The 27,802-nt window shown below is 41.7% G+C and overlaps 1 protein-coding gene across 1 annotated transcript; it reads right to left on the reverse strand.

Annotated features, from left to right (window-relative positions):
- Positions 1 to 90: 90 nt before the first annotated feature.
- LGI2 (leucine rich repeat LGI family member 2) lies at positions 91 to 27,802 on the reverse strand. The gene is made up of 8 exons (XM_006024815.3): positions 27,606 to 27,802; positions 26,536 to 26,607; positions 22,926 to 22,997; positions 18,127 to 18,198; positions 17,390 to 17,461; positions 15,604 to 15,773; positions 6,947 to 7,111; positions 91 to 1,941 (listed from the first exon to the last, which is right to left on the reverse strand). Exons 1-8 carry the CDS (start codon positions 27,800 to 27,802, stop codon positions 1,124 to 1,126), a joined length of 1,638 nt encoding a protein of 545 aa, XP_006024877.1. The 3' UTR covers positions 91 to 1,123.

The following is a 27,802-nucleotide window of genomic DNA, read 5'->3' on the forward strand; positions in this document are numbered from 1 at the left end:
GCTGCAGAGTCTGGGGTGACAAGAGAAATTTTTTATTCAGCATCTAGAACCAGCATCAGTGCTGACTTGAAGCAGTCACAGATCCTTTCATGTCAATGGGGTTTGTTAGAGCAATGGAGAATTTAACCCAGTGAAGAATCTGTGAGATGTGCTGGAAGGAGAATTCTGTGGAATGAAGTTCTCTGTGTTTGCACAGAAGAGCTGCAGCACCAAGGCAGCCTTTCCTGTGCCTGGTGACCCAGCGTATGTTTCCATCTAATTTAAACAGGACCTCCACTAAGGGTGAGAGAACAGTTCAATTTCTGTACTCATTAAAATACTGGCCACTGTACGAGATTGTCAGTAAGGGTGTGAACTAGTGCCAGTTGTGTGTACTTGTTAAAAAAATTATATTCTAACTGGACCAAGACCAACTCAGTTCAGCTCATCCACCAAACTGCTAACAGCCATTTTCAGTTACTTTTGTCCCAAAGTTGTGATCTAGAGGTGAACGTCCATCCATTATCTGCAGGAGCATTTTTTTTTAATCCATACTTGCTCTTTAAAATAAACAGAAAAATGTCAAATTATTTTAATGATTTCACTTATCTAGCATCAATAGTCCATAAACCAGGTCCTTGATTTTATTATAAAGCACAAACAGAGATGCTGGACACCAATCTCAAGAAACCAAACATTTCTGAATGTGATGGTAACTTACAAAATTCCTCAATAAATACAGTATTTAAGACTGAAGTAACTCCAGGTTACTGAGATTCTATTTTAAGAGGAAATAATTGTTTCTGGGTTTGGCATTATTGTTTTTCTCTTCTCTCTTAACTCTGAGATATCCTGTCTAATCCAGTTTCCTGGGTAAAAGCCACATGGTTTTCTTAGATGTCAGAGTTGATCCTAAAGCACTGCACTCTCCTCTGAGTAATTACAGATTTTAAAATGTCTTTAAAATGATAAAATGAACATGTCATGCAGTTAACCAAGTAAATGCAATCCCTGATTAATATGCAAATTCTAAGGTTCAGAAAACTTCCTACTAATTCCACAGATGCACCCTATTTGAGGAGATGAGTAATTGGTCTTTTTCTGTTTGCAATGTCATTGTATGCAAAAATTCTTCCAGCAGCCTTCATAAACTCAAGTCAACAATTATATGTTCAAATATGTGTGTGTTTCCTTTAAAACTGGAAGCAAAGAAAAAATCTCTCCGATCTGTTGACACAGCTGTGAAAGAACGAGGTGCCTGCACATAAATTTCTTTAAATAATCTAAAGAGCTTCTTCTCATTATCCCACTGATATATTTGGGAAAATGTGTAGTCGCTTCCCAGAGCTAGGTAGTGATTATTTTTAAAGGAGAAAGGCTGCAGTGTCATGGCTCCTCGAGATGGCAGAGCCTGTATCTCCACAAACTGCTTGCTGTTCCATTTCATGACTCTGGAATCACCAATAAACCTTGTGAGTGTAATATACAGGGTATTTTGCATCTTAAAGCTCTTCACAGCCAAGACATCTTCCATGTTGGGTATTTCACCATGTGGGACAAACTTCTTTGTACTTTTGTTCCACTGTAGTATAATGGGAACCTGTGAGCGGCTCGATAGGATTAAATGAGATTTTCCGTCTATATCAACAAATTCGGCATCTGTGTCCCTGAACCACTCATGCAGAGACTGGTAAGAGTAGAATCCTTTGTTGTTCCATTTATAAATGGTAGATAAGCCAGCTTTAGAGCTATCTGCTATAACAAAAAACCTTTCGCTGTCTATCTGAAACAGCTCAATATCATTTGGCTTGGAAATGCGAGAGACTTCAATGTCTTGGAATTTGACAAACTTTGTCCAGCTTTCATCATACTTGTAAATGTGTGAGCCACCAAAAAGCTGTGCCACCACCACAAAGACCTGGTCATCAATCAGGATGGCTTTGCATCCCACTATGGATTGCCCTGTTGCTCAAAGAAAAAGCAAAAATGTTAGTACAATACAATTCAACCATTCAAACACAGAGAGAGATTTACCAAGTGCCCTTCCTTCCTCATCCCTTATTCTATTATCTTTCTGCTACTCATTTATCTTCCTGTTCTATTACATGGCAACATGCAGCAGTGCTTTCTTTTCAGACTGCATCAGGCATACTACATCTTTACAACAGCAAAGGAAAGGAAAGGCTGCTTTGGATATTAAGCAACAGCAGGGTTCTGAAGAAATGCAAGTGATGGTTTCCTAAAACGCCCATTTATTTTTATCCAAAACTATACTCCTTCCTCTGTCCAAACACCTTTCTAATACACTCTTCCCCACAGTGTCTAGCAGATCTATTGAGCCAGATTTTATAGCCCTAAAATATAAATTATCAAAACCAGTCAATTTATGGTGCAACAGAAAAATCTTCCACTTAAGTGATGCTACGTATTTCTTTTGGAAATATTGTGGGGACCTATTCAAACTGAACCAAGTGGAGTATAGCCTCTCTCTTCTCATTCCAAGCAAGTCTGAGAGTTACTTCCATTAATGCCAATGGAAATATATACATAATATTCGCAAACAAGAAGAGAGGCAAAATGATCTCTAAATGTTGAACTTGACACTATTTCTGTTGCTGTTGCTTTCATTAAAATGTTTCAGTCATTTTCTGTGAATCCAAATTTTGAGGACCCAGATACATCCTATGTTATAGGATATCCTCACCTATAATGATAAGCATAGAAACAGTAGAGAGTAAAGCAGAGACAGTACTGGGTATAAACTTCTAAAGAGTCCAAAAATCTTAATAGTTAAATTAAAGTAAAAATATTTAGGAATACAGTAACTGCCAGACTGGGTCATACTGATAAATGTTAAGGTGAAATACATAACATTAAGGTGGAGACCACCAAACTGATTTGTGGAAATGCTATACCTAGGGGGAAAAAAATACTTTTGTCTAGCACAGGGGTGGGCAAAATGGCAGATCCAGCCAGCAGCCAGACTCCATTTCCCAGCAGCCCCTGCCTGCATGGCTGGGGCTGGTCTCCATGAAGACCCCAACTACAGCTGCGCTGTGATAGCAAGGCTGGGGTTGCCATGGAGACTAGTCCAAGTCATGCTGGCAGGGCATGTGGCAGGACAGGGGGCTGCTCTGGAGCTGCCAAGATTTTGTGGTGGGGGCAACTTGGTCAGGGCCAGGGCAGAGCCATGATCTGCAGCCTGCATGCTGTGGACTGCAAGATCCTAACCTAAAAAGATCTGCAAGATCCCAGTGGCTCCAAAGCAGCCCCTTTCCCTGCCCTGCTGCACACCCTGCCAGCGCGGCTGGGGCCAGTCTCCACAACAACCCCAAAACAGCTAATCACACCGCAGCTGTGACTGGGGTCTCTATGGAGACTGGCCCCAGCCATGTGGGCAGGGACTGCTGGGAAATCGAGTCCACTGTCAGCTATCTCCAGCTCATGGGCCCAACTTTGCCCGCCCCACTCTAGCATGAGAGTCAAATAAACCACATCTACATGGACTCCAGCAATGGCTTTGTGGAAACTTGTTCACAAAACCCTTGCACTGTAATAAACCCTTCCACTGACACCCCACATGATATCCTTCTCATGGCTCTCTGGCTAAGTACAGACAGTCAAAAGGCCTGAGGCTGAGTTGATTCAATCTTTGCAGGTTAGTCTAAGCTGCATAGATTGAACTGATAAGCAAGTGAACAGACATTCACTTTTGATTCTGGAAATGCAGCCACATGCCTGCAGTGACTCAGACCAGAAGCTGGGGAGGGGCGGAGCACTAGAGCATACCCCCCTGCTCAGCTGAAGCAGACAGCTTGGGCCAAAGCTAGCCTGCCAGCCATTGGGGAGGGGGAGGGTGTTATGGGAGAGGTGCAAAGCATCCTGGGATGCTAGGGGACTATGGAGTTAACTTGAATCTAGAGGAGATCTGGGACAGAAGTTCAATAAACCAATTTAACCTAAATCAGTTAAGACTCATACTACATCTATCCAGGTTTATTTTAAACTGATTTTGGCCATTTTGAAAGAGGTTTATGTGACTGAACTTCTGTTATTTTACAGATTTTAATTGGTTTCTGATCACTTACACCAGTTTATGTGTAATTTCTGTCCTTAGCCCCAGAGATCTGATGACGTTTCATTATTCTTCCGGCACTGTGATACTGAAACACGTATAACTGAGCATGTTATTCATATTTTCCCATGGCAGGTCGTCAGCTTTTCCTTCTTCTCCAAGTAGATAGATAGTTTTGTCTGAGGAACTTACTTCTCCCTGGCATCCCCACTTCTACAGACTATGCACTACTTAATAGTAAGTAAATATTTTTTTTTAAATGTGATCTTTAAAAGTGCTAATAGCTACTAATGGGAGGTCCTGCATCCAAAAACATTTATAGTGCTCATGAAAGCCAAACAGTGTCTAAAACAATTTACTTCAGGCTCAAGAAAAGGAGTTATCAAGCACCTTTGAGTGCAGACATATGTACATTTGGACCTGTTTCAAAAAAGCTGCAGCTGTTCCATTCTAATAGTCACTTGTGGACATTTCGGGTATGATACAAAAGTAGCAGAACTGTTCCAATTTTAACACTAGATGAAGCTGTACTAAAATTGGAGTATTTTGCTACCTTTGTATCGTTCCCTGGCTTGAAATGTTCCCATTTTGAAACAAGGGTACATGTGTCCATACTCAGAATACTGTAAAAACAGCCACAGACATGGAGCCAGGCACCAGAGGTGCTAGATGAGATATATGGCCAATCCAGAAATTTTCCTAGTGCCAATACATGGGCTCAAATACGGGTTGAAAGCTGGTTATGCTGAAGGGATAAGCCAGCAGAGGCAATTGCGAATGTTATCTTGAGAGGAAGCAAAAGGATGGAGCTTCTTGGCACAGAACTTGCTGGAATGGCAGACTGCTGTTGTTTGTTTCCATTGTGTTTTAAGAAACAAACTTATGCACATTTTTGTAAGTAAAGAAGATTAAGCCATGAGTATACCTGACTTGTGGAAACAACCCTGAAAGGCCTTGAATTTTGACTAAATACTCAGGCAAATGCAGCAGCCTTTTAGGTTCTCAGACCAGCTTCCCAGTCTTGGTGGATTACTAGGCACTGGAGTGTGCCAAACAGCCATTCCTGAAAAAAAAGATGCTGCTTCCAGGCACATAAATTCAGTAAATGAAGGCAGCTGACCCAATGATCAAGAAAGCCTCTGAGGCATTCTCCCTCTGAGGTATTATCTCTTTTTCAACATTGTGAATTTGATATAGATATGCTGCTTTGTGAAGGGTTAAAACATTCTTTAGCCTGATACTCCTTTAGACTCTTTAGACTCCTTGTGCCTCTGCTTCTAGTACCATTTCTTTTTGCAAAAGTCCATGCTGTCCCCTAAAGATGTAAGGTCAGCAGAATCACTTAGGTTCAACCCTGGTATCTTCCAGAGCATGCTGCATAAAGCTGCAAGATAGCTTTGAAAAGTCCTCCCTAAAGGACAGATATTTGCTATACCTACATAAGGAAAACTCTTTCAAATTTGGGGAAATGCTGCTCTCTTTACCCCAGCAGTTTTAATGAGGTTGCACAGGGATAACAGAGAATAGAGTCTGGTGCTCTGTGTTTATTTTGCATATGTAGTAATTTGTATATTTGAAGGCCTGAGAGATTTAACAAGCATGTGATGCTGACTTAACCCTAATGTTTCTAGATGCGTGTACAAAGGAAAAGTCACATGGAACACGAAGGAGGTCAGTTTAGTCTCTAGGTAAAATGAATACTAGGAGGGAAGGCTTCCAGAATACTAGTACTTTACTGAGTTAATTTTAACCCTGATAGTCTGCCAGGTGTGCAGCCTCAGCACTCTGTAGCATCTAGTACTGACTGCTACTGGAGACAGAATACTGAACTAAATGAACCTTGGACCTGATCTCCAGTGTGGTCCTGGAGACCACAAGGTTCTGATCCTACACACTTTTGTACATGGACAGTCCTAGTGTCCCACTTCAGAGGAACACCACTGGGAATGCCAGGCTCAGCTCTTGCACAGTAATTGAGAGGATCAGAATCCACACAAGTCTCTCCCAGTAGTAGGGTGAACATATGTCCCAGTTTAGCCAGGACAGCCCCAGACTTTGGAGGCCGGTCCAGGCCAGCTGGTTAAAATGAGCATCCCAGAAATGCAGGGTTATGAGGCACAGTCCAGCAGGGAGGGAGAGTGGCATGGCATAGAGTGGCATGGTGCTCCAGGAAGGTGGGCAGGCAGGCACCATGCCACCCCACCCCACCCCACCTCTGCATGTAGCAGCACCACTGACTTAGGAAAGTGGGGTGGGTAGGGGGGAAGGAAATGGGACCGTGTCCCAGATGTCCCAGATTTCTTTATGGTCAGCTGACCCAATAGGCTATTATCAGAGACAACAGCTAGCCTTCTTTGGGTTTTTACTGAAAGAGAGTGCATTTCTAGGACAACACTACACTACTCTGAGCAATCATTCTGATTGCATTATGGATGTGACTGTATTGCACCCTTTGCCTAAACCTGAAGGGACACTCTCAGGCTTGCCCCTATCCACCCATGACCACTCATGTGCACCAAACCCAGAAATGCAACAGTGCAACTGCTCTGGGGGTGCCCTCTTGCAGTTGCTCTCAGGATCCTTGTGTGCTGGAAAGCAGCCACTAAGAACATCCTCAGAGCAGCTCTACTGCCAAATTTCTAGCTTTTACGCATGTGAATAGAAGTGGGCGGATGGGTCAACCTTCCTGAGACATGCCAGGGACACAATACAGATATAACCATCATTGACTTCAATGAAGACTCAATAATAATGAGGTAAGAGCAGAGAACAGCATCAGGTGGCCATTTCAATATGTAACACTGAACTTCCCAGATGAGATTTTTCCTTCTCCCATTACACACTGACAGTCCCACAAGTTAACTAATAAATCAGACATATACACGTGTATACCTGTGATGTTGTCATAACTCCTGAAATTCATTTCAATGTGGTCCCATTCCAGTACCATGCAGTTCTCCATGTTAGGTTGGGCAATAGCTACATAGACATCATTCTTAGAGTTGAACGTATCCACTGAAACGGACTGGTAGGGCAAAATCTGATGAACAACAAAATCTAGAAACATATGTTAAAAAAGCATTACAATGAGTCCTGTGCTTAATGCCCCACTGTTGACATGTGTTTTAAATTGATTTTAAATTGGTAACACTAAAAATGGCTTTATTTTTAAATCCTCTGGCTCTTTCTAATCAAGATTCATGCAGGGCACATCAGTGACAAGTAGGCATGCAGCAACAGAAGACAGAGCTTCTGCTCTATGCAGCATAAATTGCTCTTCAGAAGTACAGTACACAAAGGGTGCATCTACACGTGCACTTTACTACAGAGGTCACTAATTAGCTCCACAATAAAGTGTCACTATTTACATATGCACCAGTATTAGGGTGCAGTAAAATAATGAACTCTACCATAAGATTTTACTGTCACGGACAGCACTGTCTTAGAGTGGAATCATTTACTGCACTGCAGTGCATGTGTGGACGGTGACCGGGACAGCAGCACTTTGAGCTGTGGCAGAGCAGCTGTGGGCTGACAGCAGGCTCCGAAGGTCAGCCACACGGCTCCACAGTTTTGGCACTCATGCCCCAGCAAGCCCCTATGTTACCCATTGCCACTGCCTGGAACCCAGGCATTGCCACTGCCTGGAGCCCAGGCTGACCCACCAAGCCTGCTGCCAGCCCAGGTCTGCTCCACCCTGGCTCAAAGTGCTCCTGTCCCAGGCACACATGTAGATGCTGTGCCCAGGAACCATGTACTCTGGGGCAAACTGCTTTAGAGTTTATCATGTCACATTAATTGCATGTGTAGATGCACCAAGGAGACCAAGACAAGCCATTGTTGTTCGCTGCAAATTCTGCAAACTCTTTTTCCTGATATCTGTGAAATCAGATTACTATCTTGCCTAGAAAGAAAGATGGATACCATGCACTAGATTATTAAAAGAGTGTGTGAAATCTTGGTTCCATTAAGCCAGGAGAAATTTTACCACTGGTTCCAATGGAGTTAAGATTTCACACAAAGAAACAAGACTCTGTGCTCAACTGTAACTTTAGATACACAGATACTTATTTGCTCTGTGTGGCATCTTACTATTATGTAAACCTGAAGCAGGAGTTGAGCCCTTTGTCTGCATTTGCAACCTGTTATTTATTCAGCCTACTCATCTCTGCAATGGAGGCAGACAGAAAGTGAAATTCTTCTTAAGTTTATGTGAGGGCAAACCCATCTCATCTAGATCATACCTGTAAAGGCGAGATTTTAATCAATAGAATACAAATAACATTTTAAAGGGGAACTTTTAAGTAGTTTAGCTTAATATTTGACCTACCTTGACAGTGTCATGTGGTGGAAAACCTATTCTAGATTCTAAGCCTAAGGTGTTCAAATCAGCCTAAGGGAGTTAGGGGACCAGGTCCCTATAGGCTCTCTAAATTTCCTCTGAAAATTCTGCCTACATGAACATTTTATTCTAAAACAGGCCAGGTGAGTAGCTTTAACTGACTGTATCTGTGGCAAAGCTGAAAGGGCTCAGGTCTGAATTTGATACCTACTATGTTTCAGTAATAGTTTGGAGAGTCATCAAGTGCAGTTTTTTATGGAGGAACACATTAGTGACAGCTGCTGGCTGATAAAGAGAAGTGTGAACAGAGCTTTGAAGGAAACTGCGGTGGTAAGTTACAAGTCCTGCAGACAAGGAGCAGGAAAGTTATATGTACAGTCCTCCAGGAGGCTGAAGATTCATATAGACACAGAGATATCACTGTGTACTAGACTACCTATTCTATATTGTACATACTAACTTTGCTTAGTCAGGAAAGACTACTGCTAATGAATTTTGGGTATTTTTTAAATCAGGCCCTCACCCTGACCACTCCCCTCAACACCCGTTCTGTGCAGTTCAAAGCTAGGCAAAAGCATGACCTCTTCAGAGTGACCCTTAACTGTTTTCAAATTTTGGAGGTGTTTACACCCATGCTTGCATACAAGGATCACTTGGAAGGTAAACCAGATGGCTAAAATTAAATAAACAGAAAGTTCACCACCCCATAGCTAAAAAAGGAAGAAAGAACCTCCTTTTTTCTGGGGACTACCAGAACTAAAGCATGGAGCTTTTTGGAAAGCTCTCCTGCATTATTTAAGTAGCAGATCCTATTTCAAACAGGGTGAATTATCTTCAACTCCACTGGAAAAATGAAGACTGGGGAAAATCGGTAGCAAAGTACATGGAGGGAAATAAATACATAAATCATAAAAATTCAATTAAGGGTGAAACATTAACTCTAGTCTTATCAATTTTCAAAATAGTCTTATCAAGTATCAAAATATATGAAAAATGTGTGATTGAAAATGGGGAAGAGAATTTATCAAAAATCTATCACTGACAATGAAAGGTTCTGAGGTCTGTCTTGACCTCAGAACGATATTGAAACAGCATCAGGTCAAGTATATGAAGCTGGTAAATTAAGTCAGATAACATGGTCCTCAGCCTATTCAGCAATTATACAGAGCTAACCAAGGTTTTTGATTTACAGCTGACACAGGGTTCCTTTTGTTACTGGATCAGTAATAGTGAAAATCCTACTAATCATATTTTCATTGAAATCAGTAGATAAATAGCATTAAAAGATAAAATGAGTTGACATAATACTTTTACTGCATATTGAAAATATTAGACTATGGGACATTGTACTTCATATAGAGTTACACTGTAAATAAATGCCAACAGGTGAAGTATATCCCTAAATTTACACATGATGGGCCTGTTTTTCATTGACTGCTCTAGCACTCTACAGTGGTTTCCAAACTGTGTTCTGCAGAACATTGCAGTTCCCCAACAGGTTATCAGGGGTTCCTCAAAGAGATTGGTGGTAATGGTGAAGTGGGCTGGGAGGCAATGTATTGCCATTGTTGGGCTGGGCTGCCTAGCCCTGCATCAGCTCATAGGATAAGGGTAGGGATTGTGTGGCAGAAGAAGTTATTTGAAAGGTTTATGCAACTCTAAGAAGTTTGAAAACCACTGGTTTAAGAGAGTCATAAAGTGGAAGAACAGGAGCACACTCCTGAAAATTCACTAAATTAAATCACCTTAATTAAATCACATTACACTTCTGTGTGGACATGCTTAGTCACAATTAAAATAGCCTTAATTTGCGTTAGCCTTAGAGTCACATGTTTAATTAATTTGAATTAACTTTCCTGAGTGGCCCTGTGTAGGCAAGCCTTTAAGAATTGCACAGACAAGCAGATGTAAAAGCTGTTCTGCTACGCCTTGCTAAAGGCTTATCTACATGGGGAATTTACTGCAAGGTAAGTTTGTGCATGACTTCGTGGTGCTGTAACTGCTTAGCAATGACACCCCATGTGAATACTCTCAGTAAATATGATTTAAATTACTCCTGAGTGGTATTCTGGAGTAGCAATGCTTTGGAATAAGCTGTTTTATCCTTACTATACTTGAAGCGTGTTTACACAGGGACATAGTGCAGATTAGCTATTATGTGAAAAATCATACCCTAGCATACTTGGCAGTAACTTTCCCATGCAGACATGCCCTAAGAGTACCTTTTCCATACAATTTGGAAGTGGATTAAGTGCAACTTTACTCAGCGTGCAACAAGTATGTTCACACAGGATTCATTTGGAATAGGTGCTGCATTTTAATTTCACATCTTCTCTAATTTCCAATAGTTAGTCCTAGGTATATAGCTATATTGACTTGGGACAGATGTTCAAAAAGCCTGAGCCTGAATTGATTCAATCTTTGCACACTTGCCTAGGTCTAACTTGCCTAGGTTAAACCAGTTTGCAGGTGCACAGACATTCTCTCTGAACAGAGGAAATGCAGGCACATGCCTGCAGTGGCTCAGGCTAGAAGCTGGGGGACTGTCGAGCAGTCCTCCCTTCCCTCCCACACTGCTGAGCTGAGGCAGGGGACATGGCCAGGCCCTGGCAGGATGCTCTGATTAGGGAGAGGTTTAAATCCCTACCCTGCCTGCACAATCCCAGGCTTTTCCCTGCTCACTGTTTAAGGGCTGGGCGTGTTGCCATCCCCCAGCCCCTGGCTAGCACTCTAAGGCAAAGCAGGGGTGTGGAGTGCATACATCTGTTGATGATACTGAGCTTTTCAATCTCTCTCTCCCTGCTTCCTTATACTGTCTGCAGCAAACCTAGCACACAAGGGAGCCATCAGGGAGCTGATAACACAGCATTTAGCAGCCCATTAAGAATACAAAACCCTCTCTCATTAGTTCAAGGTCTTCTTAAACAGCTTTTTCCAAGGAAGGAACAGAGGGACATTACCAGCTGATCTGTTGATTAGCTCCAAAAAGTCCTAAGCAGACACTGTCCTGTCTGCCTTTGTCCTGTCCCAGTAAAATTGGAGACACAGACACCTCTCAGCTTTAGCTAGCATACCACAGGCTGGCTATGGTCCATGGGGTTGGGGTCCATGCTGTGGGAGATGGGGGAAGGGGAAGGGGGGAAGAATCCCTGCTTTAGCAACGAGTGGTGAGGGGGTGGGGCAGGGGGAAGCCAAACAGACCCTGCTGTGCCAGATGTCTCCGCCAGTGCTCTAGCTAGGGAGCAGAAGGGCAGGGCCAGCCCTGGTCTCTGGAGCAGACAGCCCAGCCCAACCAAGGGCTGCAAAGCATCTGAGATGCTGGGGGACTCTGGTTCAACTTAAACCAGGAAAGGGTCTGGGACAGACATTGCATAAACCAGTTTGACCCAAATCAGCTGAGTCTGATACTACATTCAACCAGGTTTATCTTAAACCAGTTTCAGCCATTTTGAAACTGGTTTATCTGCACTGAATTTATGTTCTGTTACAGGTTTAAATCAGTTTCTGATCACTTAAACTGGTTTATGTATAATTTCTGTCCCTAGCCATTAAGAGCTATATACATTGCCAGACTTACACCTGTTTTAAGACTCATTTATGCTGTTGAAGCAGTGTAAAATGGTTTTAGTACCCATGAGAACAAGGTCTTATAAAAATAGACTTTTACAAAATCTGGAAGCAGTTTTTTAAAAAGAAACAAACATTGAGTGGAAACAAAAATGAAACTGATTCTTCTATTTTAATTGTCCTCGCTGTGAGAAATGCAAAAAAAGAAAGAAAGAAAGAAGCAAACCAGAGAAAAAATACTTATTAAATTCCTTACTGTTTTAATCATCTGAAGTAGTAGGAAGTGTGTTATTTAATTGTATAACATCTCACTACTGTTTTCATTGCATCAGTACACCAAGTTAGCCACTGTGGTGCAAATCCTACCAAGCAAATTCTTAATGATATCAAAGGTGTTTTGCGAGTTACCCATATTATGTCTGTAATGTTTAGCATAGATCATTGAAATGCAGGAATCACTGAAGAGTTTGATAAACCAGGCATGATAAAGAGGGAAAAGTGATGTAGAAGATTAATGTGACCAATTCTGAAACTGATCTGGACAGGATAGAGAAAGGAACAAACAGTAGAATCATCATCAGCAAGTAGGAAGGGAGAATAATACCTTAAATACTTCTGGTTTATACTGCTTTACACCTTCAAAACACCATACTAACATTAGTGAGCAAATGAGTTAATCCTCAAAGAATAAGTGTGGGTACATTCATTCCAACTTAACTTTTCTATCATTACATTTCCTATCTGTGAAGTGATCTGTCTGATGCCACACACAGAAAATAGTGGAGCCAGGAGGAGAACTCAAAAAAGTACCAGCCTTTGGCTCTGCACTCAGGGCAGGAGGCTGTCTCAGAGACAGCACATTCCCTGAAGAAACAGATTTCTCTCTCATTACTGGGATAAAGACTGTACCTTGCCAAACACCTCTTAAGGCCCTCCACCACAGCTCTGCCTCTTTAGCATTTTGCACTCATACTGTTATTAAAAACCAAAGCATTGTCATGGAGTTACCCCAAGACAAAATTAAGTGCTTCACAGTATGGCATCCATGGATATTCTCCTATATTAGGCTTGCTTATCTCTTTTTGTTGCTAGTGTGAAGCTGTTTTCTACTATCTCTGTGTTATAGGATTTTATATAATGTAATTTTGATGTATCTTCATATTTCAGCTAAGATTGTGTTAGTAAGGCAGTGATTAGCTTGAAACCCCCATGGTTCACACTTAGAAGAGTCAGTGGCTGAGAATTAGAATTTGACCTGGTTTGTGTTTTGGTCATGTGGTGCTAAGAGGCCCAGAAGCCTGGGTCTGGCCAGACAATGATATAGTTACATTTTAAGAAGCCTAACACCTAGCTGATCAAACTATCATACAGGAGAGACAGCATATCAGATTATCGTATCTGCATGTCTAAAAAAGATATCCACCAAATATCTCTGCCTATAACAACTATTTGAGTTTGTCTAATAAAATATATCAGATTTACCCAAAGAACCTTGTCTGCCTATCTCCTTAGACCAACATGGCTAAAACCTACATCCCTGGCATAGTGTGAGCCACTTAGAAATGACAGGGTGATATATGTTAATAACCATACTGGCAAAGGTACTTAATCCATGCTAGAAAATATGGCTTGGTTTTTAGTCTTGCCAGGCACAAAGGAGAGGCAGAGTCCCTCAGCCCAGGGGGCTGGGTAAGGCAAGCTGAGAGGGGGATGCAGGAGGCCCTGATGGGCAGGATCAAAGCCAGAGGTTGCAATTAGACTCTTGAAGCTGGCTAAGGACTGCATCTTTGGATTTAAGGTGTAGGGTAAGAACAGGTCAATGTATTTTTTGTTTGTTTGTTTACTCATAAATCTCTGCCTGTAACATATGGTTACTGGCTTCTTATGCTTGTTCATGTTTTTATAATAAAACGTTTTGTTGCCTGTGGAAGGAGTAACTTCTGGGCAAGTGATATTCTAGGCTAACCTTCTCCACAGAGAGGGGGACCTATATTTTTTTTCTCTCATACCCCAAAAGTAGGGGCCACTTGAGGCCAGCAGAGGTCCCTTATTGCAGCTGCAGAGGTCCCTTTTTGCTGTACCCATGTTAAGGTTACAGGAACTGAGGTGCAGGGATATCAAGGATATGGCCAGCAGAGGTCCCCTATTGTACAGCAGAGGTCCCTTATTGCTGTACCCATGTTAAGGGTACAGGAACTGAGGTGCAGGGATATCAAGGATATGGAGCTATATTAGGACAACCTCAGTCTCTTCCTTGAAGCAAATGGCAGCTCAGTAAGAAGAAACTTGGGGGCCCTGGGGATCCCCCATGGATGGGTTTGTGACAAGCATATTGTTTATGAAGCCCATATTGGTGAGATGATATGCTTGTTCTTTGATCATATCAACTAGCAATCAAATGGCTTGAGGTCTGACAGTGCTCCATACTATATATAAACTATATAGTGTCTATGTACTACATAGTTCCAGTGTTTCTCTGATTACAGTAGTAGCTTATCAGTAAAGTTTCTAGGGTATGCTAATACAGAAAATATAGAGGCTACTTCCACAAACATCTGAAACAGAACAGCATGTTTCTAATGTAAACTCCAGAGCATATGAGGTCAGATTTATCCCTAATAAAGAAGCATTGTGGGTTGATGGGTTTTGTACAGTTCGCAGCCATGTAAATGTCTTCTGTTTTTGACATTGTTTTACCTATATAAGGGATTATCATTTTCCACATATGCTGCTTCTGATGTATCTTGGGGTTTTGATTTAGAGTTCACTCTTTTTCCTTTTTGTATGTTGTGCTTGGCTTATATTTCAACCCTTTACAATACTGGTAATGAACAGGTATATTGTCTTTTAAACAAGACTTTAAGTGCTCTAGCACACATCTGACAGTTTGGTTTTGTGGAGATGAGAACTCAAATAATGCTAATAAGAGTGCACCATAGAGACTGGCAGTCTGTTTTCATTGCATACAAGAATAACCTAACATTAGTAGCAGATAATTTTAATAATATAATATATAGATAATTTGTTTAGTCTGCAGTACTCAGACAAACTTCATGCAAGTTTCTCTCCACTTTCTATTGATGGCATTTGCTATCTGAAATAAAAGCCAAAATGCTAAGCCATGCACTAGTATTATCCAATATTTCTCTCCATTCTTATGGAGCTGAATAATTAAATACTGGAAATAGTGCTGACACATATTTGTTATACTACTAAGCTGTGGCCTATTGAATGAAGATAACAGATACTTTAGTCTTCTGTTCATTGGCTTTCTGGGAAAATTAGATAGATTTCAGGAAGCTCTTCTGACATAGATATATAGCCTCATTCCAGACAATAGCAAAAATTCTGTGATGAACGTTGAGTCACAAAGTGAGTCATAATAAAGCCTTATAGAATTTGAAAACTCAAAGTTCTTGTCCTTTTTATTGCTAAATCAAAACAAAAACCCTCATCGACTTATTGTGGTCTTTAAACGTAACATTCTCAATTTTAAGTCTTGTTCATTTATTCTGAAGTGCTTTATATATAACCATTTCCTCCCTCCCCCAAATCATGCTTGCACAGTAATATGGGGTTAATCTAAAATTCTAATCTTTAATCATATGTAGTGTGCTTAAAATATATACATTCTGAATACCTGTAGTGGTGCATTCATAATCAAAACTTGTGACATCATTTAACTTCTTATCCTGATAGTCTGCTGGACCAATACACAGGACATCAGAAACAGTGGAATTTGTCATCTTTAACCACAAAAACAACCACTTGGCTTTGCAGTCACACTCAAATTTATTTCCCCTTAAATCTCTAAAAAGACACACAGAAATAAACATATTTGAAATGATTGGTAGTAATATGAAAACTGCAGAATTGTTAGCACCTTGACATATTTAATTGTTTTGAATTGATTCTGAACAGAAAATGGGAAGGATCTTCCATCTATTTTTCTGATTGTATTGTTCTTCACACTTCTGTCAAGTGTTGCTTACAGCAAATGGGCTCCAATCCTGAAAACACTGACCTATGTATTAATTAAATGGACTATTCATGTGTAAAGTCACTCATGTTCATAAGTGTTAGGAGGACTGGAACTATGATGTAATAAATCCTCACAATATGGCTGTCTACTGCAAGGCTGCTTTCCATTGTCTTTGAGTCCTACTGAAATTTATAAATTCCTTTGCTTTATTATACTATTCCAGGGCACAGTTGGTTGGCAGTAGTAGTCTTATCAGTAAAGCTTCTAGGGTAAGTTAATACAGAAAAGAGAGAAACTAATTCCACACGCCTCTGAAGCAGAACAGCATGTTTAGATTGGTAAAGCTTCACCATACATGCAATGTCTGGTTCATTTCAAAAAATGAGATCTCTGATGTCTCAGGTATGTCTCCTGCCCTGGAGCCACCTGATGATTTTTATAACCAGACTTTCCTGTTCTTTAACATATTTTGCTTTCCCTTGTTGCTATGTGAATATATAAGCAAACAATAGGGGAAACTGAGTTGACCGAGTATACTGAAAAAAATATTGACACTAAGGTCACGTCCAGACAAGTGCGAACATGCAGTTTGCAGCTCCTCCCAACTGTTTGAGGTGCCGCCAACTACATGCAGCACACATGCACCTGTTTGCCACACTGCTAATTTGCAGTGCAGCATCAAAATTTGACACCAAGAAATCCTGGTTTAAAAAAAAAACCTCCAAAAAAAAGTGGCATGGCACATATGGCAGTAGTGTGCTCCACCAGAAATGGACCTTGGCCATCTGGAGCTATGTTCTGACTGCTGGCTAGGCTCCATGTGGCCAAATTAGTGCTGCTGCTGCCCCAGGAGGCCCCCAGGAGCCAGGTAAGGCTGCTGGGGCAAGCACCAGCCTCCCCTACCCCACCTGGGACAATTTGCTGCGTGCCAGAGTGTGTGTACAGGGCATACTGGGGGCAGAAAGCAGCAGCACAAATATGAGACACTGATATTTGTGCCATAGGAAATGCAGATCCCTGCACATGTGTGCTCATCTGGATGCACCCTAACTGAGCAAAATACACGAAGGGGAAAAAACTGTTTCTCTCTAATCACTTTCAACAATCAGAATTTCAGGGGAGCCTTGGGTAATACTAATTAAAAAAAAGTTCAGACAAAGTATAGTTTTAAAGTTGATGGTGCCCCTTTTACTTTAAAATTTACATCAGAATCAGAAAATAAGATGCAATAATGCAGGTCCTGGCATTATTGTGCAAAATAATTCATAAAGCCTAATTTATAAGATTCTGTAGAGCAAACAATATTAAAATGTGAAAATCTAATGTGACACAATATGCATTTCTTTTTAATGTGAATATTTTAGCTACTAAAAAAATGAAATGTAAAGCCAGATTAAAAGTCTCATAACAATAGAAAGCCAATATAAAGACTTTAATTACTTACAGTTCAATCAGAGAATCTAAATCACTGAAGACATCCCTGGGCAGAGCTTTAAGTTGGTTGTTGGCCAAAGAACTAGAAAAGAAAGTTAGAACTCAACCTAATTATCATCTTGACTCCTACCCAGTCTAATATCACATAAATAAAGCTAATGATTTGACACGCCTAGCACTGATGGTAACTGCTGGAATCAAGAATGAGTTAAGTACTCAGCATGCTGTGGTTCGTGAAACTTTGTTATTGCCCAAGGACACAAATTGAAGCTGACTAGAAACAAAAGAGAAATAAGCCAAACTGTTTCCATCACCAAGGTGGAATGAAACAATGAAGCAAACAAGTAGTGAAGTTGCTGAAAGGAAATTGAATGTTAATCATTCTCTAATAAGTAATATCTAATGTGTTAATGAGAACTCTTTTAGAGAGCAAAGATTGCATGGTCAGGTCCTAAGTGATTTGAGCGTGTGTGTAAGACAGGTGAAAATTCTGTAGCACTACCAGAACAGTGATCATTTGTAAATGACATTTATTGCTAGTCACGTTTGTTAATGGTCCGAGTTAGTTGATATACAGAGATTAAGATGGAAATGTTTTATGCAGCATGAAAACCAGTTGTCTTCAAAAAAGCTTGGACTCTCAACATTAACAGTAAAAGCAATTACAGATGTGCCTTAAGCGCAAGTCTTGGAATACCCAGCTTTATTCAAGTATAAATGATTTGTAATAAGTGTTAAAGGACTTACAGATGAGTCAGATCACGGAGGCCATGGAATGCATTTCTTGAAATGGTTTCTATTTTGTTTCCTTCAATAAATCTATATAGAAAATAAAGATTTTTTTTAAATACCTAAAATTAACAATATTACTATTGTTTTAACCTGGAGCTTCCTAACCTCATAGGTGCTTTCATGGGTTCTTTTGTGCCTGAAGCAGGAGAAATCTCAAGCTAGCTACTCACATTCCCTCTTTCCCCCCTTATGAACAAACTGCAAGCAAGAAAACAAGTATTAGATAGAATGAGAGAGAGAATGGAAGTGAAAGAAGAAGAAAAAAAGATCACAGATAATGAGCATACACTTATTCAGCATTTCCTAAATAGCTAACCATCACCTCTGGAGCCTGTTGGCTATAGAAAACCAAGAAGAGAATGGTCTCCATGGCCCCTTGCAGTACCATTTGGGAACTCTAGTAATGTAAGGAAAGATAGGCAGGGTTGTTAGAATCTTCAGAAGTGAACATTAGCATGAAGTCCAGTTTTTGTCTCATAAGTTCATGTAATTTTTATTTACGTGGCATTATAAATGCATTTGGTGCTTCACAGAACATGTGCAGGCAGATCTTCTGCCCTGAGTAGTTACAGTCTAATGACTTGTCTACTCAGAGAAGTGTAGTTCACACAAACGTGAGACACACTAACAGCTACATATTAGATGTTACTATGAAGCCACGTCAGTAGCACCTGCTGTGTCTTTCTCCAGATGTCATCAGTTATTAGTCTTTGTTTTCTTATAAGCAGATCTGAGAACCTTGCCTTTTACTCAGCATTGCTTGCCATCCCAGTAGTTTTTATTACAATATTTCACCTCAAGGACTTCAATTCTCCCCAGAGGGCCAGGAGATCCATTCCCTATACAGCAGGCACGGAAGCCATAGCACAGTACTGTAGTGTAATACAGCTAGGTAGGTGCTGACTCCTGGAATGTACAGCTGGTTACACACCAGCATTTAAAAAAAGGAGGTGACATTTGTTCACCATGATGCAAGAGGGCACACAGGAAAAAAGTCCAGTCAACACTGATGGGGTGCAGAGCAGTGCAGGGTGGCAAATGGAAGTCAGTCAAAGTAGTGCATAGTAAAATGCTCCCACATGGCATGAGTATCTGCTAGCCTAATCAGCTTTCAAAACACAAAATACAGAATATGCACTATCTTACTATATAAATACATACTAACAATTTTGCTGCCCTAGTGCAGGTATTTTCAACAGTCAGCAACTTAACTTAATGTCAAGTAAATTCCCCTGGGTAAGAGAGGCTTAAATTAAGAACAAGACAAACAGAGGAAACAGCAGCATAGGGAAGAAATTGGAAAGGGATACAAAAACAGTGAGAATAATTAAGATTAACCAACCTACAACATTTTAACATCTGATCCAAGGTTCTTAGAATTGCCATGTGGTCATCGCTAACACTAGCCTGGGAAATTGCACCCTGTTCCTCTATCTAAGACCACACAATTGGAGTAAAAGAAGCGTTAGAGAAATAATGTTGGGTTTGAGCTTAGACACCAAACTCACTTAACTGGAATTAATCTAATTGTTCTTGCCTTTTCATCATCTGTTTAGGTTCTCACTGTAGTAGTCTGTGTCTTAATGATGGGAAACCCATTATATAGCCAGGGCACAGGAAAACATTCTGCCCATGTGAAAACAGCAGGATTTGCATGGTAATATATTTTATTGGATCAACTAGATATAGCATGTCATTATAACAAATCCCCATGATACTAGGAGAGAAGTCCATTAAAAATGGGTGTTTTCTATAATAGGGTTAGCCAATTTTCTGCATCATAGTACTGAATTGCTCTTGAAATTGCTAAAAGTGGGAGTTTATTATAAACAGGGCTTATTATAATGAGGTTATATTGTGTTTGGGAGAGATGTTAAACAGATATTCAGGCACAAAATGCCCTTCCTCAAGTTTGACCTCAAGCAGCACATTTAGTTGTGCCCAAAAGCTTATCTAACATCTCTTTGAGTCATCTAGTTCAGGGGTGCTCAATCTCCAGCTCACTGGCCAAATGTGGCCTATAAAGCTATCACATCTGGCCAGTGGGGCTCCTTATGCATGGATCAGGAAATTTGGCAGTGGGGAAGCAGTAACCATTAATATTTCCCCCCTCCCTGCTGCCAAATTCCCACACCCCAAGCCCCATGCAGTGTGGGCTGGGCTGGGCTGGGCCAGACTGTGACCCCTTCCCTTGTGGGGCTGGGCCACACCTCCCTCGCTTCTGGGTTGAGGCTGGGACACACCTCCTTCCCTCTATGGGGTTGGAGTTTGGGGCCTGGCCATGCCCACTCTCTCTGCAGGGCTGGGCCATGCCTCCCTCCCTCTCTGCAGGGCTGGCTGGAGTCTGGCCATGCCTCCATCCCCCACTGGGCTTGTCCATGCCCCTTCCCACCCATTGGGGCTGGGTCATGCCCCTTCTCTCCCATTGGGGCTGGGCCATGCCCCCTTCCCTCCCTGTGGGGCCAGGTTGAGACCTGACCCCCCACACCCTCCCCTCTGCTGGAGCGAGGTCACATCCCCTTCCCTCTCCATGGGACCAGGGCAAGCTCTATCCCCTGAGGAGCTGTGATGGGGCCTGCCTAGTGCCTACCTCCTGCCCTTCTCCATGTGCCCAGATGGTACCTGCTGTGCCTGCTGCCTACTGCAGGGAGAAACCTGAATCACTGAATCGTCTTGAAGTAATTTTTCAGTACGGCTGCACCTATCAATGCTACTCAGTAATGACAGAAAATATGTAATCCAGTCTCTTTTATGGAGCGTATTAATAGTATAAATATTAAATATTAATCCAGAGATTCATATTTCAGTTATTTTAGAAATATTTATACGCACGTTGTTTGTAGCAGAGGTGCTCTAGAGCTATTTTGGCCATCTGCTTTTGTTGTCCTCCTCCTTGATCTCTTCTTTTGTACATGGAGAAACTATTTCTTTCCCTTTTGTCGCAGGGTTTCCTTATTCTGTATTGTGGCTTGGTTATTGATATCTGAGAAAAACTGAATTATTGAAGTAATAATTATGCTTAATGGAGGACATATAGCTGTGTAGGCTCAATTCACATAAGGTGGAGGTGAGGTTTCTTGGTAGGAAGAAACATTCTGAGGAATTGGCAGAGACAATGACCACAGCCTCAGCTGCCTGGCAGTTGCTCACGGGGGAGATTTGGGGTCTTACAGAACTTATCTTTGTTTCTTGGTTTCCAGTAATCAACTGTGGACCAAAATGCTGCCTTTTATCAATGGACTAAGACAGTGGTTTTCAGCCTTTTTGATTTGCAGACCCCTAAAAAAATTCAAATGGAGATGCAGACCCCTTTGGAAATTTCAGATGGATATGTGGACCCCCTTTGAATTGTGTGTGTGGGTATTCACATACTTTTCATTGATCATAGTCATCTTATGTGGACCCTTTAGACAGAGCCTGTGGACCCCCGGGGGTCTGCATACCACAGGTTGAAAACCACTGGATTAAGAGACCAAGCTGTTTTCTTTTAAAAGTAGACCTGACTACAGTTATCCCTGCATATCTCTGTGTCTATCACTGAAAACATAAGCTGTACCTTGGATTCCTCATGAGCACCTTTTGCACATTTAAAGCAGTCTGCACCATGCTAAGATGTGAAGCTTTGCAAGCTCTTTCCTTCCCCAAGTATTTTACATTTTACCTGCAGCACTGATGAATGTGCAGACAGCCCTTGTCATCACTGAAAAGTTCAGGGCAGCAGAATCATGGATTGTAGCATATACTGTTTACTATATAATCTACTAAATTCCTATTCTGTTAATTTTAAGGCTGGCTGGTTCTCTATGATAAAGTAGTAGTTCTTTCCAAACTGGTATCATCAATTGCCTTCAGAGTTGCAAAGATACTAGCAAGGTTTAGTGCTTGTAACACTACTCCTTTCTTTAGGCAGGAATATAATGGTAAGAATCTATACCAGAGAAAGGTTGTCATTCAGCTCTGAAAAGTAATTGAAGAGGTATATCTTTTATCCAGAATGTGGTCTGCTGATTTCCGATAAGAAAGCAGATGAAACTTGGAAAATTCCTTTGAATATGAATTGAGAAGAATTTGGTAACAGCATTAATATAAAGAGAAAGAAGGGCATATGGGTACATTGGAGATAAGCAAGGACAAATAAGTCAGAAATAAAGGGAAGAAGTAAACTATGTTAAGAAGGCAGGGCAGGGTGCCACCTTAGCGACTAACTCATTCAGAAACGTATAAACTTTCATAGGTAACAGCACCCTACTTTGTCAGATGCTATGAATGGATAGAGGACAGGGGTACTAAACAGAAAGGAATAAAGTAATGAAGAATGAATGAAAAAACCCCAGCTCTGGATGAGAGAAGATACTGTGGCCAGTGTGGGCAGTCACCCTGGCATGCTGTGCTTCACCTGCTAGGTGTTATCAGAGAATAATGAATCATTTATTGAGTCTCCGAAACTCAACACAAACTGGGCTGGCCTGCAAATCTAGCACCAGTTCTTGCTCAGCAGCACCATTTCAGCACTGGGGTTTTTTTCGGAGTCTCACCACATTCAAATACATTTCACATATACTCTGAAACCACTGGAAAAAAATGGTAGGCAGCTGTACAAGACTTTTGCACAGGAAATGGGACATAATCCTTCCATTCTCCTTGCCCCTAAGAATTACAGTAAAGACTGTTTCTCCAAGGCAGGAGAGTCTTGGCAACTCATCGAACCATTTGATTCATAAAACGCTAGTGAATACATAAAATATAGAACTCACAGGTATTCTAGATGGAAAAGACCAGCAAAGGCATCATCTCGTATGACGGTAAAGGAGTTAGAGTTCAGCAAGCTGAAAATGGAGAGAGATATTAGGAAAGCTATTAAAACCTGGCACACAGGATAATGCCAGTTCTGTTTATTGACCATGACCAGACTAATCTTACTGACTCAGATCCAGATTGTCCCGTCAGTGAAGCACGCATAAAATATTATGGAGTGTCCTGTAAAAAAAAGAAGTATAATGACCCCATTTAATGTTTCCTACTCTTTCAAAAAGATGCCACATGTATCATCTGCCTTGGTTGAATGAACCTAGACCTAGATCTTCTGGTTTTATAAAGCTACTTCATGCCATATAAAGTTATGCAAAGTGGTTCTAAAGGGGCCAGGTATAATCAGTGGAGATTTCCAACTGTGTGGAGAGACACACTCCCAGCACAAATCTGACAGCATTGGCTCTATCACATGCTACACAGGCTCCCTCAGGAACCTTAGGTTGAGTTAGTGATGCATGGGAGCCCTTCTAACTTGTGCTGTGAGAAGTTGGGGAGCAGAAAGGTAAAACCAGTTGCCAGGAAAATCCCGTCTCCAATGTGTCTGAGCTTTGGGATGAAGAATCTGCCCTGTTATGCTTACAAATCACATACAAGGAAGTATCCAATCAAAAATATTCTCTTTTTTATTCCATTGATCAGAATGAACAGAAAACCCCACTCAAAGGAAATAACACTTCCAAAAGCTCACCAGGGCTCTCAGCTCTAAGTGAATATGTCGGCATTAATCACTTATTATAACCACTTATTAATCTTCCCTTTGTACTGTTTTGGGCATTTTACTAAAATTAATTTGGAAAGCTAATGAACATGAAATGCAAACTTTCCCTATGATCCTAGGCTATTATGCTAATTCTAGACAAATACTCTTTAAATTATCCCAGAGAAATCTGAGAAAGATTCAAATTGCAATTAAAAATAAATCCTTCTATTTCTATTTTAGCTTGACTCCCACCAGATGAGATACAATACCAAAGACTACAAATATTCAGTTAATAATTTAAGCTATGTCTCCCGTATTACTTAGTTTCTCAAAATTACAGCATGCAATCAGAAAAAAATTGTCACAAGGCCAAGAAAAGTGGCTGGGGATTGCAGTGAAATGCCCTTGCCAATTCTCATCTCCCCAGTAGCATCAGCCAGCTCACCAAGCCACAGCATTTCCTCCTCCCCATGTAGATAGTCTGTCATACCTACCCGATTGCTGCTGGCAATCCCAGCACTGAAAATAAATGGGTTCCCCTCTCTACTCTGGCTCCCTGCCTCTTCTCTCCCTCCTAATAAGAAGGAGCTGTTCCAGCTGTCAAAGCTCCTATTTTCCCTCCACTTCTGACCCTGGGTCATAGACATCTCTGCTTTTCACACACTGGCCTTCCAACAGGGTACAAGCCCATAACCTGCCAGCTCCTTGAAATGACGGGCAGACCAGGTCCTCCCTCCGCTTGTCTCATCTTTCCCCTGTGTGAGCTCCTCAGGTTGCTCTTGAAGTGTAGGGGAACTATGCACCATGCTGAGCTTATAATCAAATTTTCTTTGGTAAGACTCGTACTACCCCAAAGATGTCTGATAAGGCACCTGGTGAGCATGCACTGACCTTAGCTCTGCTCTACACTCTTAATGAAGGGAGGAAGCCACCAGCTTTGCCTTCTCCTGCCTTCGACCTATCTATAGCAGAGAAATGCTTTATGTTAGAAAACATGTCACCTAATACAATGTTAAACTTGTTTACACTTGCCTACATCACTTCTCTCAGTGCAGACAAAACCAGTGGTATTTTAGAGGGTAGTAACTGATTAGTTACCATGTTTTCTAATCCAGGACATTTAGAAGCCATTAATATAGTCAAAGTTCCTGCCAAACTCCTCCAGATTCTCCCTTTCCCGACTATACTGCACGGTACCACATGGACTTTACTCCATGGTACCATGGTCCTCATCCCCCATTTCTTTCTTCTGCTCCCTAGAGCTCTCCCTACTGTGCTGCTAGAAAGAAGGCAGAAGCAGTGGCAGGGATAAAGGCAACTGACACAGTTGTGTTTATCCGAAAAAGAAAGAAAGGAGACTTAACAGAGGCCTGTTACCTCCTCGTTACATGGTGCCACTGGAGAGCATGGGCACACAGACTAGTTGCCACAAGGCAGAAGGGTAGCTGCTCCACAATAAGATACCATGGGATAAAAGCATGCACGTGACAAGTACCACAGAGCACCTAATAATCCCCATCCTACACCATTTATCAATAGGTAACTAGTTGGTGAGCATACACCCTCAGGTAACTACAGTTTTAACTGATCTATTTATGGTGGGTTTTTTGGCTTCCATTCCTATAGTGACTTACAGTCTCCTAACATAGGGGTTTTCAACCAGGGGTACACATTTCAACCAGGGGTATGCATTGGGGGGACAGCCCCCTCCCTACCTCCCACAGCTCGCCAATCGCTGAGGGACTCCTTCCTACAGCACAGGCATAGCAGAGTGAACCAGGTGAAAAGCAGGGTGGCCTGCCTGTCACTGTTGACTAGCCAACTGAGTGAGCACTACAGGTCCCCAGTGGGCTTGTCCCTTTCACTTCTATGACCATTCAAGCCAGCTACATCGAAGATAGCTGGGGTATGCCTAGTTGTACTACAAGCAGACTCCCAATCCCGGTGGAGATGTTCCCTGAGTGACCTGCATGAGGTAACACAGGAAGCTACACTTCCCAACCCTTAGGGAGACCACCCTTCCCACAGAACAGTCAGCACTTTGGTGGAATTTGGACCTGCAAATTCCCCTCTCCAATGCATATAGATGATCTGGACTCCAATCGTCTGTTCTCCTTCCATGTGCACTCAAGTCACCCCCTGATACCAATAAATCTCACCATGTTAATGACAGATTCATTAGCACAGGAGGAACACAGTGCTGGAGTCCCATTGATCATGTGACTCCAAGAAGGGATGATGCCCTAAACCTTTTCACTATTTTTTTTTAAATATAATTTGTATCCGAGGCCAAATTAGTCAACACTAATTCCAAATCCAAGAGTCCAGGACCATAAGTGGCCCTAATACCGGCAAACATCCTCCACCTGCACCTGTGGCTTCAGATGTTTCCAAAACCTTTGCGGGCATTCTACTTGCAGGCCCAAGCCTGGAGGCTTGGGATTCGGATGCGCCCGAGTTTTGTTTGCCTTTAGCCATAAGGCCTTTGGAGCAAGCAAGGGAGGAGGCTCTCATTTCCATAAAGTGGGCTTAAAGCTGCTGCACCTCGGCAGGTATTGAACCACACTAGAAGAGCAGTTCTTCTGCAAAGCAGTTCAGGAAAACTGCCTTCTTGGACACGGATACATGGTATTTCCCCTGCCAGGTTAAGAGGCCACTATGTTTTATCTGAGCCTTCAAGAGGCTGATCTTTTCACTATGGATTTTTAACTAAAAATAATTTAAAACATCAGTAAATTAACACCTAGGGCAAAATCAGCCCTGGTGCATTGTAACATCCCTGAAGATAATGGAGAGGATATTGGTTACCATGTTAGTTAGAGATGTGTTTTGTTCAGAAGTGCAATACTTACAGGAGCTGCAGAGAAGGCAGATGGGAAAACATTCTGTCCTTGATTTCAGAAAAGGTTCCATTCACCAGGCTCCTAACAGAAAAAAAGTAGGAAAATCCAACAACTAAACAAAACCAATTAACATCACCTCTTCCGTTAGCCAATATCCAGTACTCTCTCCCATTGGTTGGCCCAGCCTCTTTTTATGAAAGTCCAAAAAAATTAACGAATTGTCATGTTTAAAGCATGTCTAATCCTGTTCCTGCTCCTGCTTTCCTATGCTACGCTTTGACACTGTATCCCGTCTCACCGTATCCTCCATCAATCTTTAATAACATGTACTTTCTGCCCCTTGGCAACCTCCCTCCAGAGAAAGGTTGGGGCGAAGGGGAGGGTTGCTTTGTCTACCACTTGTATTTTTGGATTTTTACAGACAAGAATGAAAGGAAAAAAAAGGAGGATGGGGAAAGCACATGAGAAAAGAAAATGAGTATATGTGTTAAATAGGATTAACCGAGACTGGAACTTAAAGCCTCATGAGATTTAGAAGTAGCATGAGTTAAAAACTCCATTTCCAGTTTCACTCACATTAGAAATGCAACGAACTCTCAGTCAAGTTCCAGAAGTCCGTGCAGTCTTTTCTCCCAAGGTAGGAATGCCAGATAAACTAATTACCAGGGAGTAAATCTTTCTCTAATTCTACACCACTTTAATATGGCCACTTGCCATCTCCCTAGGTATTTCAGATTGACACCATGGTATGTATGGACAGACACACATACATTTTCATTCCTTTGCCTAGCTGCTGTAAAAAAGGATAATCAAGGATTCTCATTTTAAAAGCTCTTTCAGATTTAAAAAAATCAAACTCCTTTGCAGCTGCCTGGCAGTACAATACTTCAGCAATGGAAAACACTGCCACACACTAATTACACTCCCTATTACTGGGGTATGGACATCTGTCACGGAGCCAGCTGGGAAGCTAAACCCCCAACTTAAGGAAAAGAAACACAAAGCACAAAGAAGGGAGGTGGGGACCCCCTGCAAGCCTGCTGCTCAAGAGAGCTCTGGTGTATTAAGATTTAACTTACAAGGAGCTGATGTCGCTGGGAACGATTCGTGGCACACCAGGGGATCCCACACAAATAATGGATTCTTTGGTGCAGCTGCATGTGGCAGGGCATCGGACTGGCTTCTTCACCTGGGCACGCTGCAGTAGGCATGCTGCCGCCAGAACCAGGAGCCAGAGGGAACCACCGCTGCAGCCACTGCCTCGTAGGAGAGCCAT

This window comes from Alligator sinensis, unplaced genomic scaffold (assembly GCF_000455745.1).
Source record: "Alligator sinensis unplaced genomic scaffold, ASM45574v1 scaffold745_1, whole genome shotgun sequence".
Classification (NCBI taxonomy): domain Eukaryota; kingdom Metazoa; phylum Chordata; order Crocodylia; family Alligatoridae; genus Alligator; species Alligator sinensis.